General features: G+C 42.2%; 2 protein-coding genes across 2 annotated transcripts; one reads left to right on the forward strand and one right to left on the reverse strand.

The window, feature by feature from the left end:
• The first annotated feature begins 8,467 nt into the window (after positions 1-8,467).
• On the forward strand, positions 8,468-11,503 carry LOC146575375 (uncharacterized). Its single transcript, XM_085270031.1, has 5 exons — positions 8,468-8,561; positions 8,663-8,759; positions 9,133-9,243; positions 9,692-9,858; positions 10,191-11,503. The coding sequence occupies exons 2-5, from the start codon at positions 8,670-8,672 to the stop codon at positions 11,236-11,238; spliced, it is 1,416 nt and encodes a 471-aa protein (XP_085126157.1). The 5' UTR covers positions 8,468-8,561; positions 8,663-8,669; the 3' UTR covers positions 11,239-11,503.
• Positions 11,504-14,634: 3,131 nt separating this feature from the next.
• LOC146575376 (uncharacterized) lies at positions 14,635-18,325 on the reverse strand. Its single transcript, XM_085270032.1, has 12 exons — positions 17,968-18,325; positions 17,787-17,819; positions 17,601-17,690; positions 17,118-17,189; positions 16,921-17,009; positions 16,706-16,808; positions 16,330-16,432; positions 16,198-16,250; positions 16,010-16,088; positions 15,292-15,788; positions 14,899-15,092; positions 14,635-14,790 (listed from the first exon to the last, which is right to left on the reverse strand). Exons 1-12 carry the CDS (start codon positions 18,178-18,180, stop codon positions 14,646-14,648), a joined length of 1,671 nt encoding a protein of 556 aa, XP_085126158.1. The 5' UTR covers positions 18,181-18,325; the 3' UTR covers positions 14,635-14,645.
• Positions 18,326-18,724: the final 399 nt, after the last annotated feature.

An 18,724-nucleotide genomic window follows, 5' to 3' on the forward strand; every position in this document is an offset into this window, starting at 1 on the left:
TTGTAGTTAATGAGTCATTTTCATAACATAATTGGTGATATAGGTTACAAGCACGTCTGGCGCTGAACAGAAATTGTCGCGCTATGCTCCTTTGTTTATTGTGCATAAATAGTGAATTGTCCTGACACAATATTGCGTTTCGCTTCTGTTATTATGGTACATTGACAAAAACATATACTTTTATTCACAGGATAAAACAGGTTTTTTGTATCACTAATTGCCCAGTACGATTACAGCATACAATATTATTGTCACTGCTACATTTCTGTGATGCTACCAGAAATTATTTCCACTACTAATTAATTACCGTTGAGCTCAAAGGTCCTATTAATAAACGGTTAAGGAATGTGTATTTATGACGACAATTTGTGAGACTGGTAAACTTATGATACGTACGATGGTCTTTCGTTCTACACGGTGCATTTCAAGGTCCTGCACCCATCCGTCGGTAAACTGTACCTGGGCTTGTTGCAGTGACCTGAAGTTACTAAACTTCATGAGTGTGTGCACTCACTCCAAGAACCGTGTAATTATAAATATGCATATAAATATGCTACGATGAGATAGCTGACTTCATCTAACTAGCAAATGTTGTCCAGGCTACGTTGGTGATGCAGTTTTTTTTAATGTGTATGATATTTTTATCATGCGATTTTAAAGCCGGTCCTACAACCGCATCCAAGAATAACATGCAGCTTATCTCAGAACTGTCGGTGAAAATTATTCTTGGAGCTAGGTTTAATTGAGCTGCATTTTAAAGAGGTGCAATTTCACAATTTGTGTATATTTTCTAAGTTCACTATTTTGTCATGTGTTGAGAAAAACACAGATTTTAAAATTACATGGTCTAATATTTACATTTAGCATATAACTGCAACATGCTTTTTTTCGTTTTTTTTAATGACTCGAAAGGACTTGAAATTCAAAATGTCAGACTTGTGACTTGACTCGGACTTTTACACCAGTGACTTGAGACTCGACTCTGACTTGCCTGACATTACTTGAGACTTGACTTGAGACTTGAGGATAAAGACTTGAGACTTACTTGAGACTTGCAAAACAATGACTTGGTCCCACCTCTGTTCAGAATCATCAGATCAGCACAAGCATCAACAAACGGGAGCCAAACACTGAAGCTCTTTTAACAGCTGCTCCAGTTCAGGAAACAAGACCAGTGCTGACACTGGTCTCACTGCTGTCTTTGTTTAAAGCCTCTTAGTGTGGAGAGGGCACATGTTTTCAAGAGGAGGGACTTGCACGAGCTGGTATACACAACAAAATTTAGAATAACGCATGACTTATTATCTGCTAATTACATCAGCACTGTACAGTATTTTGTTTACCGTAGATAGGACAAACATTTTATGTACCAGTGCAGTGAGCCAGTATTGTGCAAAGAAAATTACAACAAATCTATCAGGACATAATTGTAACTTGACTGTTATTACTATTTGCATTCAGCGCTAAAAAAGTCAAAATAAGGACAATAAAAATATATCGATGCAGCTATTAGAAATAATATATATGGAGGATTAGGTTATTAGTAATTACATTAATATTAAGTGGATTAGTAGAATTATCTATACTCTCTTAAGAAAAGTATTGTTATAATAAAATGTGATAATGTTGCAATGCAGTGTTAAAGCATCGTGTCCCCGGGTTTCACGTGAGTTGAGCACCTAAGAGAGTTGCCCTAATTAACAGGCATCAATATGTTTGCACATTAACGTGACTGAGTCGTGACTATTTCAGTGTTTAAATCTCTGTTCAGTCACAAATCTTCATAAAACAAACAAACACAAAGGTGCAGTGATTCACAGTGGACCAGCTGCTCCATTACAAACCTTGATCCACAACATCATCTAGTGGTGGAGCACAGCTCTTACATCCACCGTTAAATATGTGACTGTGAAGAACTTCACATTCAGATTATATATCAGACAGGATATGAGTATGATGCTAGTGCTAATTATTATGAGGCACAACCTGAAACATGTTTAACATCTTGTTGTGAGTGTGGCCTTCTCAGGATGCTCACACTGGTCTATAATATGTTTATCACTTGAATTTGTGAATTAATTAAATGATTTCCTGTTAAAGGGCTGAATTAATTCATTATTGGTGAATTAGAAAATAGTTTTCCATAATTAACTAAAGCTATGAACAAAATGTGAAGAAACAGCAGATGTAACTTTATATCTGAATATCTCTTGAAGAGGCTGAACGAGGGCCAGGTTGTTCTTTCTTGTAATACTGATTTGTACCACGAGATGGTGAAGCAAGATAATACAGCCTCTGTGCCAGCCCAGACACTTTTATTATTCCTGTACCTCATGTGGTGAAGCCAGCTCATAACAAGCAAGAGGACCCTGAACCTGCAAAGCTTCTAGAGCCAGCTGAAACTTTGACCGTATCAGGCCTTTTCCACTAAAACCTACTCGGCTTGACCTGATTCGACTCAGTTTTTAGGGTTTTCTCTGGTACTTTTTAAGCACCTGCTTAAAAAGCTGCACAAAAACCTGACAAAAAGCTATAGATATATATTATATACACATATAAGCAGCAGGTATACCATCACATCCTCCATTGTTGTGTTGTGTTTGTGTCACATACAAATGCTGTGTTGCTAACGTGATGCACATTTAGGTGCTACACAGTTGAAAAAGGCACAAGTCTGAGGAGACTGGGAGTGCAACAGTTCCCCTGTCATCACCAACAGCAGTAGTTAAGCTCCATTTCCATCACTGGTCTCCCAGCCTCCCTGCTGAGTTGCTCCACTGCTGCCCACCCAGCCGTCCCCCTTAACAGATTTGCTTTCTCTCTCCCCCCCCCCCCCCCCCCCCCCCACGTGGGCATTCCTGCAATGATCCACAGCCAGTGACTCAGAACTGCTCCACAGTCTTGTCGTACTGTTTTGTATCATTTGTCTGCATGTGAGTTTCCGTTGTTCTCCGCCTGATAGAATGTATGGATTTTGTCGTTTGCTGCCTTTTGGACTTTTGCTTCACCAAAAGTTTGCTTTTGTTCATTTACTCATATCAAAGTCTGCATTTTGGGTAGGCACTTTTCACTAGACATGGCACAGGGTTCTGCAAATATTGTTAGAAAGTACTGGAAAGACTCAATTCCAAGGTCGCCTCTTAATGCTCCCATAAAGATTCCCAAATATTACTGTTCCTTAATGTAAGGAGCTCCATATTGTGGCCCCTTTGGGCACATTATAACATGGGAGTCTGTAAATGTCCTGAGAATGTCTCAATAGTCCAGTTAGTTTGTTAACCTCAAAAATCGTCACAGGCTCTGCAGTGTCACTGTCTACCCCAGTAGATTCCAGCAAGGAGAGGAAACGGAGAGGTGCTGGGCGACATGGCATGAGGCTGGAGCGGTTCTCCTGAACCCCCAGCAGGAACAAAGGCAGGGCCAGCGGGTGCAGAGACCTCTGGCATGGGTGGAGCTAACTGTAGCTGCACAAGGCACACAGCTGGCTCAGGTTGCAACGGCAAACAGTCTGTCAAGGATTTATTAGCGAGATGCGGTCCCCTGCTGGCTGAATGAGCTCCTTGGAGCTTCCAGCAGAGGATGGAAGTGGCTGAACAGGTGGCTGAGCTACTGACTGAGCTGGAAACAGAGCTGATGCCAGAGCTAAAGACTGAACAGGTAACAGAGTTGACAGCAGGGCTAGAGACTGGAGTAGAGTTTGTAGAGGTGGTTGTTATAATGAAGGTTGTAGTGGCAGTGGATAAGCAGTTAGCTGAACTAGGACCCCTGAGCCTCCAGAACACGAGGAAAACTGCTGGATGGGCTCACCTGAGCCTCCACCGGAAACAGGAATGGGTACAGGCACCTGCTGGACACTAGTTGCTCCCACCTGAGGAGTAGGTACGGGTGAAAATGTTACGGGTCCCAAGGATGAAGACCACGATGACAAATATGTTACCTGTAAAAGCAGGTGAAGAGCAGAATAAGGAAGACACGATGCGTCTCTGCTTTCCTCCAGAACGTGTCTGTCTGATTTATTTCACACAAATAAATGCTATATAAACACTAAACATGAGCTTTCAATATACTGTTCAGCTGGTTCCTCATTCACATCAATTACATTTACTTATTTCACAACCTCAGTGAAATATACTCTTTTTAACTGGTTCAGTTTCTCAAATTCACACTTCTTTCACAATGGCGGACGAGCGGGGCTGAAAACTTTTAAATATTACTCTTTCTGGGTCACAAAAGAAACTTTTAAGTTATTTTCAAGCGAGAATGTAGCTGTGTAAACTTCAAATATCTGCTCGATTTATCAAGACATCATATATTTCCAAACGCGCTCCGACTCGGAGACATCTGTGACCCGCCAGCTCCATAGCAGACAGCGAGGTCGAGGATTATTAGAGCCGGCGAGAACAGCGGACTCCCGGCACATCGTTTTCAACCCCCCCGCGGTCTTTTCGCTACTCAGGTTAAACAAACCCCAAACCCCAGCAGCTGTCTATTGTATTGAGTGTCCACTAAAATAAAAATAAAAGCATTCTAACATCTCACCTGCTTGTTTTTATTAAGGTATGTACACGTATGTACATGTACACTATTTTTATTAATAGAGCCAGGCGATGGCGAAGCAGAAGCCGAGGCCGAAGCTGGACCAGGTGGAGGCGAAGCAGGAACAGAGGCCGAAGCCGGACCCGACGACGGCGAAGCAGGAGCTGAGGCCGAGGCCGGACCAGGCGAAGCAGAAGCTCAGGCCGAAGCCGGACCAGGCGAAGCAGAAGCTGAGGCCGAAGCCGGACCCGACGACGGCGAAGCAGGAGCTGAGGCCGAAGCCGGACCAGGTGAAGCAGAAGCTGAGGCCGAAGCCGGACCAGGCGAAGCAGAAGCTCAGGCCGAAGCTGGACCAGGCGAAGCACAGGCAGAAGCTGGACCAGACGAGGCAGAAGCAGAGGCTGAAGCCGGACCAGGCGAAGCAGAAGCTGAGGCCGAAGCTGGACCAGGCAGAGGCGAAGCAGGAACAGAGGCCGATGCTGGACCTGACGATGGCGAAGCAGGAGCTGATGCTGAGGCTGGACCAGGCGAAGCAGAAGCCGAAGCTGGACCAGGCAAAGCAGAAGCAGAAGCCGAAGCTGGACCAGGCGAAGCACAGGCTGAAGCTGGACCAGGCGAAGCAGAAGCCGAAGCTGGACCAGGCAAAGCAGAAGCAGAAGCCGAAGCTGGACCAGGCGAAGCACAGGCTGAAGCTGGACCAGGCGAAGCAGAAGCAGAAACCGAAGCTGGACCAGGCGAAGCAGAGGCAGAAGCTGGACCAGGCGAAGCAGAAGCAGAGGCAGAAGCTGGACCAGGCGTAGCATAAGCAGAGGCTGGACCAGGCGTAGCAGAAGCAGAAGCTGGACCAGGCGTAGCAGAAGCAGAAGCTGGACCAGGCGTAGCAGAAGCAGAGGCTGGACCAGGCGTAGCAGAAGCAGAGGCTGGACCAGGCGTAGCAGAAACTGGACCAGGCGTAGCAGAAGCAGAGGCTGGACCAGGCGTAGCAGAAGCAGAGGCTGGACCAGGCGTAGCAGAAACTGGACCAGGCATAGCAGAGGCAGAGGCTGGACCAGGCGTAGCAGAGGCAGAACCAGGTGACAGTGAGGCAGCCACAGGTGGTTGCTGGACGGGCTCCTCGGGCCCCCCAGCTGACGTGGCAAGAGGCTGTGTAAGTTGCAGCAACACACAGTCTATAGTGGGTGAAATGAGTTTGTATGAGTTCTCAGACTGAGGTGTGGCAGAACCAGGCGAGGTGTCGTCCTCAGGCTGAGGCGCAGAAGCAGCAAGCGGTAGCGCAGCAGGTGGTGGTCCTGCAGGCGGCGGCGGGGGAGCCGCAGGTGGTGGCACTACAGCCACAGGTGGTGAAGCAGAAGGTGGCCGGACGGGTTCCTTGGGCCCACCAGCTAACGAGGTGTGAAACTGGACAGGCTCCTCAGGCCCTCCAGCTGACGTGGCGTGAGACTGAACGGGCTCCTCGGGCCCTTCAGCAGACGAGGCGTGAAGCTGGACGGGCTCCTCGGGCCCTCCAGCTGATGAAACATGAAGCTGGCTGGGTTAGTATTTAGTATTTTAGTATTAGTATTTATTTATTTATTGTCATTGTCAAGAACAATGAAATTGCGTTTGGGGCTTCCATACAACCCAAAAAAAAGAAGAAAATAATAAATACCCCTTAAAACCCAAGTGTACATATTTAACCCAGTGTGACTCCAATGCAATAAGACAATCCTTAGCAATAATGTTCGTAGAAATTCAGACAAAGACCTGAGAAACATGACAAAATACAACAATGCAACCCATTCAATATTATTGTACTGTGAGATATGATATCAGATATGATAGTTATCTATTTAAGAAAGAGGGGGGGGGGGGGGCAGGAGGGGGAAGAGAATAAAGAACCTCCAGCAGATGAAGCATGAAGCTGGCAGGGTTCTCCCGAACCTGCAGCAGACGAAACATGAGGCCGGACGGGCTCCTCGGGCCCTCCAGCTAACACTAAAAAAGGCTGCACAAGCTGCACCTCCGTCCCCGGCTCCAAAACGGCCTGGATAGCAGTCCCACAACAGCTTAGCTGAGCCTGATGGCTAGCATTTCCTGTGCAAACAGTCTCTTTACAGCCGGGCTCATGAACCGGAAAAGCAGTGTCAGTTTCCATAACCTCCGAAGAAAAAACATGAGGAGACAAAACATAGTCACTCACTTGCGTTCGTGGTGCGGAGCGTCGGTGGCGCGCACGCCGTTTCTTCTTGGGAGTGGAAGACGGCGGAGCGATAGGTGGAAGTCCCTGGTAACTCCGAGGTCCCCCGAGAGCCAGTCGAGTTCCCCGGAAAGAGGGCTCGTGCTCCGGAATGAGCCATGGCTTCCACCGGAGCTCCTCCTCCAATAGAGCGCAGAATATTAACTGGCGCTCGTCGTGGTCCAAGTCTATGGTGTCCAGTGCTTCCCCGCACTGGACCGTGGCAAGAGCGTGGCGAGACTGTGACGAGGGCGTGGAAACTGGTGAGCTGTGAGGTGGGGACGCTGCAGCGAGTCTCAGCGAGCCGACACGAACTGTCTCAGGCACGCAAGGCAGCGGCAGCGATTCCTGTTCACAGTCCTGATGTTGTTGAAGTGAAAAAACAGTGCGAACGAAATCCTGCACATCCTCCGACAATTCTGCCGTGTAGACAGGGTAAGCAGACAGGATCTGGAGAAGCCGAACTTTAACTGACTCCGCCTCACTCTCCTGTCTGCATACAGAATAGATGTTCCATTGTCCCTGGAGGATGGTCACACGTGCGCTGAACTCAAAAAAATCCTCGCAGACATCCGCTGGGTCCATACTGGTCGGGTCGTTCTGTCACGGCGGGGTGCGCCGCTGTGTAATGGAAAAAGGGACCCAAAAGCAGATGAGGACGAGGAGTAGTAAGTTTCAACAGAAAAGTGATCCTTTAATGATAACGGCAAGGGAAGACCAGGAAACCAAAACAAACTGGCAAAACACTAAGAAACAAAACACTAAAGGTACTAAGACCAAAAACCATAACTGTCATGGTCCTGCGACCATGACTCGGTGACTTTGTGTTTGTGTTCTTTATTGTTATTATTCTCTTTATTATTCATGGGCTGTTTTGGGATGGTTTGTGTTTTGGGATTTTAGGTACTGGGTTCTGAGTTTGTGCTCCCTCTATTGGTCCCTGGTGTCAGTGTTCCCCTGTCTCGTCAGGTTAACCAGGTCCAGCTGTGTCTCCCACCTGTGTGTGATTTCCCAGTGTCTCTGTGTACTTATAGTGTGTGTTTTCCTCTGCTCCTCGTCGCGTCGTCTGTATTCATACCTTGTGAAATCCCCTGCGTGCTCTCCCTACTGTTCTCCCTTCATGTTCAGGTTTGCCACTCCTTTGTATAGTTTATCCCAGTTTAGTTCGTCCTTAGTTCTGTTTGCCATCTCCACTTTATGTCTGGTATTGTTAATAAATCACCCTTCACGTCTGAATAAGTGCTGCATTTGAGTCCTCCTTCCACTCTTCACACGGCCGCTGCCCCGAACCGTGACAGTACGACGCGACCACGAAATGGACCCAGCAGCGCTTAATCCGACTAAGGAGCTACGGGAGAATCTCATCGATGCCACACAGGAGCTCATCGACCTGTGGCTGGAAAACCCGGGCGGGGAGTCCCAGCGCGCTATAGAGAGGCGGCTACAGGACTTTGTTTTCTGGGGCTATTCAGAGCGGGATGGGAGACTGTACGGGTCGCTTACCCACCTTCGTGGTAACAGATCCTTCGCAAGTGGGCGTGTACAAACCCTCTGTAAAACCAAGAGACTGTTTCTCTGCCGCCCCTTCTGAGCCAGGACTTTATCGCCATTCTCCGGCTCAGTTCTGTGTCCAGCCACAAACCTCCCAGTCTGTAGCTCAACCGCTAGCCTCCCCAAGGCTAGCGGTTCAAAAAAGTTATAACATGCCAGAATCTAATGCTATAGCTGCAGCATGGGCTGCAAAAAACTTTCCTTTCCAGTTGTTAAAGTTATTCCTATAGGCTGTATGCAGTATTTTATATATCTACTTGTGAGTTGAAATGTTTAATTTGGCATTGAAGTGGTGCTTTGAGATAGCAAAAACATTTTCATACTGTTTAATCTCATTTAGTGTTTTCTTTTTTTCTGTAGAGCATTTATGGTTGACAAAGACTTTGCGGAAATAAATGCTTTGCAGAAGGTTTTTCCAGAGTCAGCTATCCTTCTATGCTGGTACCATGTCTTGCAGGTAAACCACATTGTTTTCTTTTCACGTTGTCTAAGATGCACCTGAAACACATTTTTACAACAGGGTCCTGTTGTTATGATTTGCCTCATTGTGATATTCACCTACTCAGGTTAATGAATATAAAGGGATAAAATGTTGAGTGACTTTGTCCATTCATTTAAGACCACAGTGCACTCATCTTCTGGTGGCTGCTTCCCAAAGCTCTTTTTGACATTTAAAAATATGTTTGCCTGGTTGATTTCTGTAATGCACAGGTCCTCTTGTCCAGTGAGTGACAAAGTTATTTTTGGACGTCAGCTTTCTTTTATGCTTTTTGTACAGCTGCTCCTCTGTCTCTCTCTCCAGATTAACTTTTTTTCTCTTACATTCACAGGCTGTTAATCGATGGCTTTCAAAATCAGAGTCCGGGGTCCATGGGCTTTCTAACACCCAAAAGAGAAATGAAATCATTTCTTTCTTTTGTAAGCTGAAAGCTTGCACATCTGTAAGTGTAATTTGTCTATTTCACATTTTGATTTCTTGATTACACTAAGAGCATAATAACTTTCAGTTGCTAAAAAAAGTTACAGAGAGATACAAAATAGATTTTTGAAACAATTTCTAAAACTGGCTTCTTATCTTGCTTATCAAAACAAGTACTTAAGCTGTGCAGAACATCATTGTGTCACCCACTGTGCAGTAGAACTTGTGAGTGGGATTCTTTCACAGACAGATGGTGAAACCAAATATGCTTATAGGTTTAGTGTTCCTTCTTAGCCATTGTAAGGGAAGAAATAATTGCTTCTTAATACAAAAACACGACATATTATTAATAACTTAAAATTCTTAATGTTATTCAATAAAAGGAAAAGGGCTTCAATACATAATATTAAAGATTTCAATAGGTCTGTTAAATGGATTGAAATATATTCTGTTGCATCCAATTCTCTTAGGAGGACGACTTTAAAGCCACATCAGCAGAGTTCTGCCAGACATTTAAGCAATACCCTTTGGTGTGCCAGTATTTTCAGAAGCACTGGGAAGGCATTGGCCACATGTGGTGTGACTACGGCCGTCGGTTCAGTCACGCTCGTTCTGAAACAAACAATGTGATTGAAAGGTATGATTTATTATTTTGACCTCATTCAATTGTATTGCTGAAAAAAAGATATTATGCTTTAATCCAAGAGGCTAAACTGAGTAGGTTCGTCATGTCATTGCCAGAACAGGTTTTAGGCAAATCCTTTAAATTCTAGCAGCGTTTTTTATGTTATCACAACAAAAAACAGAGTAGGTGGATTTGCCTAAATCAGCTAAACAGGCACAGAGCATTCCTTTATAAAAGACGTGTGCAATAGGTATTCCAATTTTTAAAAAAATAATACAGTCTTGATTAAAACTTTAAATTCCTTCAATTACAGTTACTAATCATTTCAAATAACTGTTTTTCAGATTTTTCCACCGCCTGAAATACCAGTTTTTATCTGGCTACAAGAATAGGCGTCTGGATGATCTGATTGAAGTGCTCCTAGGGAAGGCCGACGACTACTTCTCAGTCATAAAAACCCTGCAAGATGTGGGCCGCATGAAAAACAGGTTTGCTGACACCTTGTCTCAAGTTTCAGACTCTGCTTCAAGACTGATGGAAAGTGGTTGGGCTCTTAAAATTACAGTCAAGAACAGCCATGGAGTTAATGCATATCAAGTCCCATCTGAGTCTAGAGAAGACATGGTGTATGATGTCTGCCCTGTTGAGTCCTACTGCAACTGTACATATGGCTTACGAGGACTTCTTTGCAAGCATCTAGTGTTACTTGCAAAATTAGCAGAGGCTGACAATGACATCTATCCAAACATGGAAACAGACATTTCTACCTTGGCAAGAATTGCAGTGAAAGAAAGGCATTACTTTGTACACTGTGAGGACTTGAAAGTGATAAAAATGCCAAGTTTGTTTGGAAATCTGTGTTTTTTTGCATCGGCTGAAACACTTCAGTGCACTTGTTGTACGTTCTCTCACTATAACACATGTGCTTGCCTGAAGGTGGCTTGTAGCCATTTTAAACAAATGAAAAACTCTCTGAAAAGTCCTCTATCAACTTTGAATGACACTCCTGTAGTTGAAAGCACAGACAAAAAATGCACAGAAGATGCGGTTGGAAAACTAAATGCTGTTTTAGACACAGTTAAACAGTGGGCATTCATTCCAGAGGGTATTACTGCAATGATAGATGAACTGCATACAAATGTCTTAAAAACAAAACAAGTAGGCAAAAGTATATTCCAGTACGAAATAAAGACGACAGATAATGCACGCAAAATTAGGCCATTGTATTCTAGCAAGAAACGTTCGGCCAGCATCGACATTCCAACAGTCTGTGAAAATGAATGTGAACAGTCGATAACCACTGAAAGAGAGACATCCTCTGGAGAAAATGAAAACCTTTTGGAATACAAAACAAAAAAGAGAAGAGTTAAAGCTAAGTATATGCACAAGTAGACTTTTGTGTGACATTTCAAAGGGACTGCATCCATTACTTCTGTTTATTGAAACTAAAGCTGTCTTAACTTTCTGCCAAGGAACAGATGAAAAGAAATTGTTTGGTCTCTCAAGCAGTTGTTATTTATGTGTGTTATTCATTACTTTGGCTTGGTTGCTGTTTTTGATACAAATTCATCTGTGCCCATTGTAATATTTTCATATGTTACTATTTTTATATTGCTATGCATTATAAATAAAGGATTACTTATTACTATTAAAGGTCTGCATTTGCAATTGTTGGTATTATTTATAAAATATGTGCTCTTAAGTTTTTTGCTCCATAAAACGATACCTGTCACTTTTTGGACATAGAGTATCAGCTGTTGAGAATCCTGGCTCATACAAAATAGAAGTAAAAGGTTTCAACATCCAGCCTTTTTATGATTAAATACAAAGTGTAATAACAGAGTTATTGGGGTGTGATTTTGTTAATAGTTAGTCTTAAGTATAAGTTTAATAGTAATGAGTAAGAAAATATAGCCAGAATAATGGAATGAGACTAACACCTGACCTCACACTGAGATTTGGTATGAAGTGGCATGTTTGTGCTAATGCTGACATTGGGGCTCAGAGTTCCTCTGTGTGTATATATTTGTGAACGTTAACTTGGCTAATGTCCAAGGGTTTGACTGCTTTCCTGTTGGATTGTATCACAAAGAACAGGGATAAGAGCACCAGTGGCCGTGCACACCCTCATCTCTCTCCTTCACCCGATCATTAGTGTTGGAAACCGGCATTAGCTCAGAGTAGATTAGACTTCAGTATAGTGCAAGTGATTTGATTTTATGATTATTTGATTCAGTTTTTTCTGTGTTCAAGCTCAATTACTTTAATAAAATATGTTGAATTCAAACAAATAAATAAACAAATAAACTGTGGACATTACCCTTTTAAACCTTTCTGAAACAAGACAGGTAAAAACCAGTGTATAAAAGTTTACATAGGTATAAATAGCTCTAACACTTTACTCCAGCCTGGCGTCCACACATGTGGACATCACATTTTGGGTTATTTAGACCAAAATACTAAATCTTGATCAACAAGTGCCTGATATACAGTTATGAGGACATTATACTGCAACTGTTCTATCGAAATTTCAAATTAATGTCCTCATATGTGGCTCTCATTTTTCTCAGAAACAAAAATTAGGTAAAAAAAAACAAAACCTGGTAATTCTTTCTTTTTACATTCATCGGGTTCCAATCGGCCCAAATATCAAAGAGAAATTAAAAATGCATGCCATGGAAGATTTCGGGTCTTAGGGGGTTAAAATGACCAGACCCCTCCGGCCTGTTTTCCAGGCCACTAAATTAAACCCAGTCAATTACCAATTGAACAGAATAAAAACCTACGAGGTCCACTAATAGTCCAAAAGTCCAAATCTTTAATAGAAAAGACAGGCAGAACTCAAACAAACAATAATCCAAACGAGGAGCATATATACACACTGGAAAGTAAATAATTATAAGTTATTAAATCAGACTAATTAAATACAGTAAAACTAATAAGGGAAGACGAACACACGGGAAATAAAAATAACAGTGTAAACATACCAAAACTCAAAATAAAACAGGAAAGCTACTACAAACCGAGTGTGACACAATTACATTCATATTGAAACATATGTGATAATTTTCTTTCTTTGTAGCATTTTTAAGATACAGTGGGGCAAAAAAGTATTTAGTCAGCCACCGATTGTGCAAGTTCCCCCACTTAAAATGATGACAGAGGTCAGTAATTTGCACCAGAGGTACACTTCAACTGTGAGAGACAGAATGTGAAAAAAAAATCCATGAATTCACATGGTAGGATTTGTAAAGAATTTATTCGTAAATCAGGGTGGAAAATAAGTATTTGGTCACCTCAAACAAGGAAAATCTCTGGCTCTCACAGACCTGTAACGTCTTCTGTAAGACGCTTTTCTGTCCCCCACTCGTTACCTGTATGAATGGCACCTGTTTGAACTCATCATCTGTATAAAAGACACCTGTCCACAGCCTCAAACAGTCAGACTCCAAACTCCGCCATGGCCAAGACCAAAGAGCTTTGGAAGGACACCAGGAAAAGTATTGTAGACCTGCACCAGACTGGGAAGAGTGAATCTACAATAGGCAAGCAGCTTGGTGTGAAAAAATCAACTGTGGGAGCAATCATCAGAAAATGGAAGACATACAAGACCACTGATAATCTCCCTCGATCTGGGGCTCCACGCAAGATCTCATCCCGTGGGGTCAAAATGATCATGAGAACGGTGAGCAAAGATCCCAGAACCACACGGGGGGACCTGGTGAATGACCTGCAGAGAGCTGGGACCAAAGTAACAAAGGTCACCATCAGTAACACACTACAACGGCAGGGAATCAAATCCCGCAGTGCCAGACGTGTTCCGCTGCTGAAGCCAGTGCATGTCCAGGCCCGTCTGAAGTTTGCCAGAGAGCACATGGATGATACAGCAGAGGATTGGGAGAATGTCATGTGGTCAGATGAAACCAAAGTAGAACTTTTTGGTATAAACTCAACTCGTCGTGTTTGGAGGAAGAAGAATACTGAGTTGCATCCCAAGAACACCATACCTACTGTGAAGCATGGGGGTGGAAACAGGACGACTGATCCGTGTTAAGGACAGAATGAATGGGGCCATGTATCGTGAGATTTTGAGCCAAAACCTCCTTCCATCAGTGAGAACTTTGAAGATGAAACGAGGCTGGGTCTTCCAACATGACAATGATCCAAAACACACCGCCCGGGCAACAAAGGAGTGGCTCCGTAAGAAGCATTTGAAAGTCCTGGAGTGGCCTAGCCAGTCTCCAGACCTCAACCCCATAGAAAATATGTGGCGGGAGTTGAAAGTCCGTGTTGCTCGGCGACAGCCCCAAAACATCACTGCTCTCGAGAAGATCTGCATGGAGGAATGGGCCAAAATACCAGCTACTGTGTGTGCAAACCTGGTAAAGACCTATAGTAAACGTTTGACCTCTGTTATTGCCAACAAAGGTTATGTTACAAAGTATTGAGTTGTATTTTTGTTATTGACCAAATACTTATTTTCCACCCTGATTTACGAATAAATTCTTTACAAATCCTACCATGTGGATTCATGGATTTTTTTTTTCACATTCTGTCTCTCACAGTTGAAGTGTACCTCTGGTGCAAATTACTGACCTCTGTCATCATTTTAGGTGGGGGAACTTGCACAATCGGTGGCTGACTAAATACTTTTTTGCCCCACTGTATGTGTTAGAACAGTCATTATGCTGTTTGGATTAGGAACCAATCATTTTTGCCAAATAGTTAACACAAACTTAGAACAACAATGAACAATTTTCAAGATTCTGATTTACAGAACAAACAAAAGGTTTCATTATTTAAGAGACAAGATCAAGTTTTTCACACAGGAATGAAATGACAGAATCCAGTGCAGCGGGGCCAAAGGTGTGTGTCAGCAAACTGAAGGTTGAGGAATCAGTCAGCTCATGTTTAAGATTGTGTTGGATTTTGAGAAGAGTCTGTCTGTTATTAGAAAGTAAGATTAACAATGTTACACCAATAACCCAAATACGGGGAAATGACAAATAATACCAAAAAAGATACAACTTTCATATTGTTTTACTAACTTACTTTGTCATATCAGCACTTGAATGGTCGATGCCTTTACAGACCATGTCTGTTGTGACATCGCAGGCCAATCTTCCGGCAAACCCGAGGGCTAGCTCCCCAGCCTCCTCTTCACTCAGAACACTAAACACTGTTACTTTAGTTTTGGCCTTCTTAGGCCTGTCAAGAATCATTGCGGGCAGTTTGGCTTTACGGCCCTAAAAAAGAAAAAGTGCAAACACCAAAAGAGCAGAGAGAGACACACACACGCGCACAAAGTTAAATGCTTTTGTTTACATGGTGTAATTGTGTATATGTTGCAGCAAATGCACAATTTCCAGCCACATTGTCACTTCATTGATACGAGTAACCCGGATTTATTTCAGGTGACATCAAAATCACGAAATGTATACCTACCCCAATCAAACCTCTGAAAACATGAACTGACATGTTCTCTGCGTTGATTCTGCGCTTGATCTCGTCTTCTGTTATTGTGTAGGTTTTCTTTTTTGAGCTTGGTACAGATAAGCGACCATGCACTCTGTAAACTGTACTAGTTCCTTCTGAATCAGTTTGAAATTCTGCATCTGCATCGATCCTGTCAACATCATCAGCAGCAGCATTATCTGTACTCAGACTTGTGCCGTATACTTCTGCTTCTTTTTCGTTGTCTTCAGTCTGTGTACCTTCATCTCTTTCAGTCTGTGTACCTTCATCTCTGACTGTCAGTCTTCCTATCTCACTGTTACTTGTCGATTTGCTGCAGATGTTCTCTCCCTTAGGAACTTTTCCTTTGTCATTCGCTGCCTGATGCTTTCCCTGATGACATTCTTCACTGGCTACTTCTATTGCTCCTCCTGTATAGTCACCTATTATGCTGCACAACTCCTTTCCCTCTGCTGTGCTGCACTGTGCTGTTACATAAAGAAGAATGATATAAACAGCACTATATCAATTTAATTGTGAAGGGAAATCCCCACACTACGACACAGTTATGTCTAAAATAGTTTTGTGTAAAAACTGGATCTTGAAACGTCCACTTTAATTACACAGTCCGGGTGTGCAAAGGCAAAATTACGAAAAAAAATTTCACTTTAAACATTTTTGGACATTGTTTAGTTATATTGTGACTTACTCTCACAGAAGATACAGATGCCACAAACAGACTTTGAACAACGCATGTGCTTGTAGGTACCACATTTCTGGCACTGCACCTGTGAATTAAAAAAAAAGAAAAAGAAGAAGAAATAAACAAACAAAAAACAAATGAACAAAGTCCATTAAATAAACAATCTATATGGCTAAGGACATGTCATAGTGTACCCGGTCTTTGGCTGCAATCACACACCAGCACTGACTGCACTTCCTAGTTCGATCTGCAAAATATAATTTGTTTAAGTACAAGTTACATTTTCCAATGTTAGAGAAAAAGAAGGCAGCTAATTTTATCTTTACCTATTGAGGAAAATAAGTAGTGGCAAAGTCGGGACCTGAGCTTTGTGATTTCAGTGTTGTACTCCTCCACTTGTGTTTTACCGTCAATGAGAGATTGGGCAAACTAATAATTGACGAAGAAGAAAAAAAAAAAAAAGAACAAAAAGAATTAGATTAACAAAGAAATGTTTGTTTGTTTTTAACCCCCCCCCCCCCCCCCCCCCCCCCCCGAGAAAAAAAAAAAAAAAAACAGCAACCAAAGCAAAGCATTACTGCTGAAATGGTTCAATCTACAAAAAAAATTGAGATTTTACCATCCTGCCTCTAAGGCTTTAAAAACTGAATAGGCAAAAATGTAAACATTACTTATATAGGTAAAAGCTATAGTTTTCAGTACCATTATGACATGCACTCCACATGAGTTCCCATCCTGTTGATGTGGGTGGCTCACATGTGACAAGGTCCACTCTCCAGCGCAGCCTCTTGCTGAAGCAAATGAGCTGAGAGATCGCAGTTATTACAAATAAAAAGCATATAGAGAAATCAATAACCACGTTCGGTAATGATTTCAATTAAATTAAATATGTTATGTTAAATATGTTAATTAATTACCTCCAGTTTTTCAACACCGCACTTTTTCTGACCTCCGACTCGCCAAATGAATTCATATAGACTATGGTCCTCTTGGGTATGTCACAAAACTGTTTTGTAAAAAGATGGATATGGTAGGCTTGGGCCTTGAGCTTTCCTAATGAGGGACACTGAAAAGTATCATGCACTAGAGAGAGTGCAAAATCTGTGCAACTTACAAACAAGGTCCAGTGGCTGCCGTTTTCCAGACAGGCTCCAATCAATTTCTCATACATCTGAAAGATGTTTTTCTGGAAATAAAAAGAATGTGACAAGTATGTTTTTCTGTCAAGAATGACACTGCAAAACTGCGAAAGCTTGTCAGGTGAGACTTGTGATTAATTCTGCAGATACACAAACATATAGAAAGTGTCATTTTTTGTTTACATTAATTAATTTCTATAGTGTGTACAAAACAAATCAAGACCACAGACTCAACACGCACCACTCAATTTTTGGTGTTCTTTATCAGTTGGCCAAGACAGAAATGTTTTAATCTGTGTGCATTGCTTTTGAACAAGTCTTTACACAGAAAAGGTTTCAGAAAGGTATTTTTCAGGTTCTTCTGACAAGGCTTCAATTTTGGAAAATGCTGTTTGTTTATAGTGGCAACTTATAAACCCTTTGTGATAAGAACATAGTTACCACAGTCCAAGTCATACCTTCAAAAAGTATGCACTTTGTGCTCTTGTGGACCCATCCAAAATTTTTCCAGTGATTTGGCTTGGTATTGGATAAATGTGAGGGAAATTCTATAAAAATAACATAAATACACCTATGTTTTCAAATACATTACAAAAAACGTAAACATGCTATGTCATTATGATCAAACAAGCTTTTCAACATACCTCACACTGCAAATAGATTAGGCCATCTATTACCTTATAAAACAAATAAATAAATACATATAAATAAAAACAGAACCAAGGAACACGATTCATTAAGTAAATTGTACAATAAAGTGTATTTAAAGCAGAATTTAACATTAGTTTTATGACAACATAAAAGGATTTTTATGTCAAGAGGTACCTCATCTGAAATGTTAGTCTGGTCAAACAGGGATTTCAAACTTGAAATACCAATAGAGTTTGGTCCAGCTACTCCCACAAGGTAATCTGTGAGAAAGCATATGCTGTAGTCAACAGATATCATTTTCTTTTTGCATGCTGCAACCATCATCCATTTCAGTCTTCTAGGAGCTTTGTCTGGTTGTAGTTCTTTTTTCTCCTCCTCTCCCCTCATCTATTAATTAAATTGTTTTCTGACCTTCCTAACTGTTTCCGACCTGTCTTCCCAATGTGATGTTTAAGCAATATATGTATGGTCAGAAGGGGGTGAAATTTTCATTGCAGTTGTACGTGTAACATTGCATGTGATAATAAAAGGCTTGATTAGTTGATTATTCAACATGAGTTGACATTTACCTGACATTGTGAAGGAGTCACAGTTTCTGTAAGGGTGTAAGAACATAACATGTGGATTTGTTACACTTCTTTTTCACAAGTTAATAACAATCAATAATTTTCATTCCATTATTTACAAGCTATCACACGATGTCCCAGGGACAACATCTACACGATGTCCCAGGGACAACATTTACACGATGTCCCTGGGACAACATCTACACGATGTCCCAGGGACAACATTTACACGATGTCCCAGGGACAACATCTACACGATGTCCCAGGGCAACTTCTACATGATGTCCCAGGGACAACATTTACGCGATGTCCCAGGGACAACATTTACACAATGTCCCAGGGACAACATTTACGCGATGTCCCAG

The sequence above is a fragment of the Mchenga conophoros genome, linkage group LG4, assembly GCF_057382185.1.
Source record: "Mchenga conophoros isolate Kocher_MC1m ecotype Shallow Benthic linkage group LG4, M_conophoros_male_GT1.1, whole genome shotgun sequence".
NCBI classification, from domain to species: Eukaryota; Metazoa; Chordata; class Actinopteri; order Cichliformes; family Cichlidae; genus Mchenga; species Mchenga conophoros.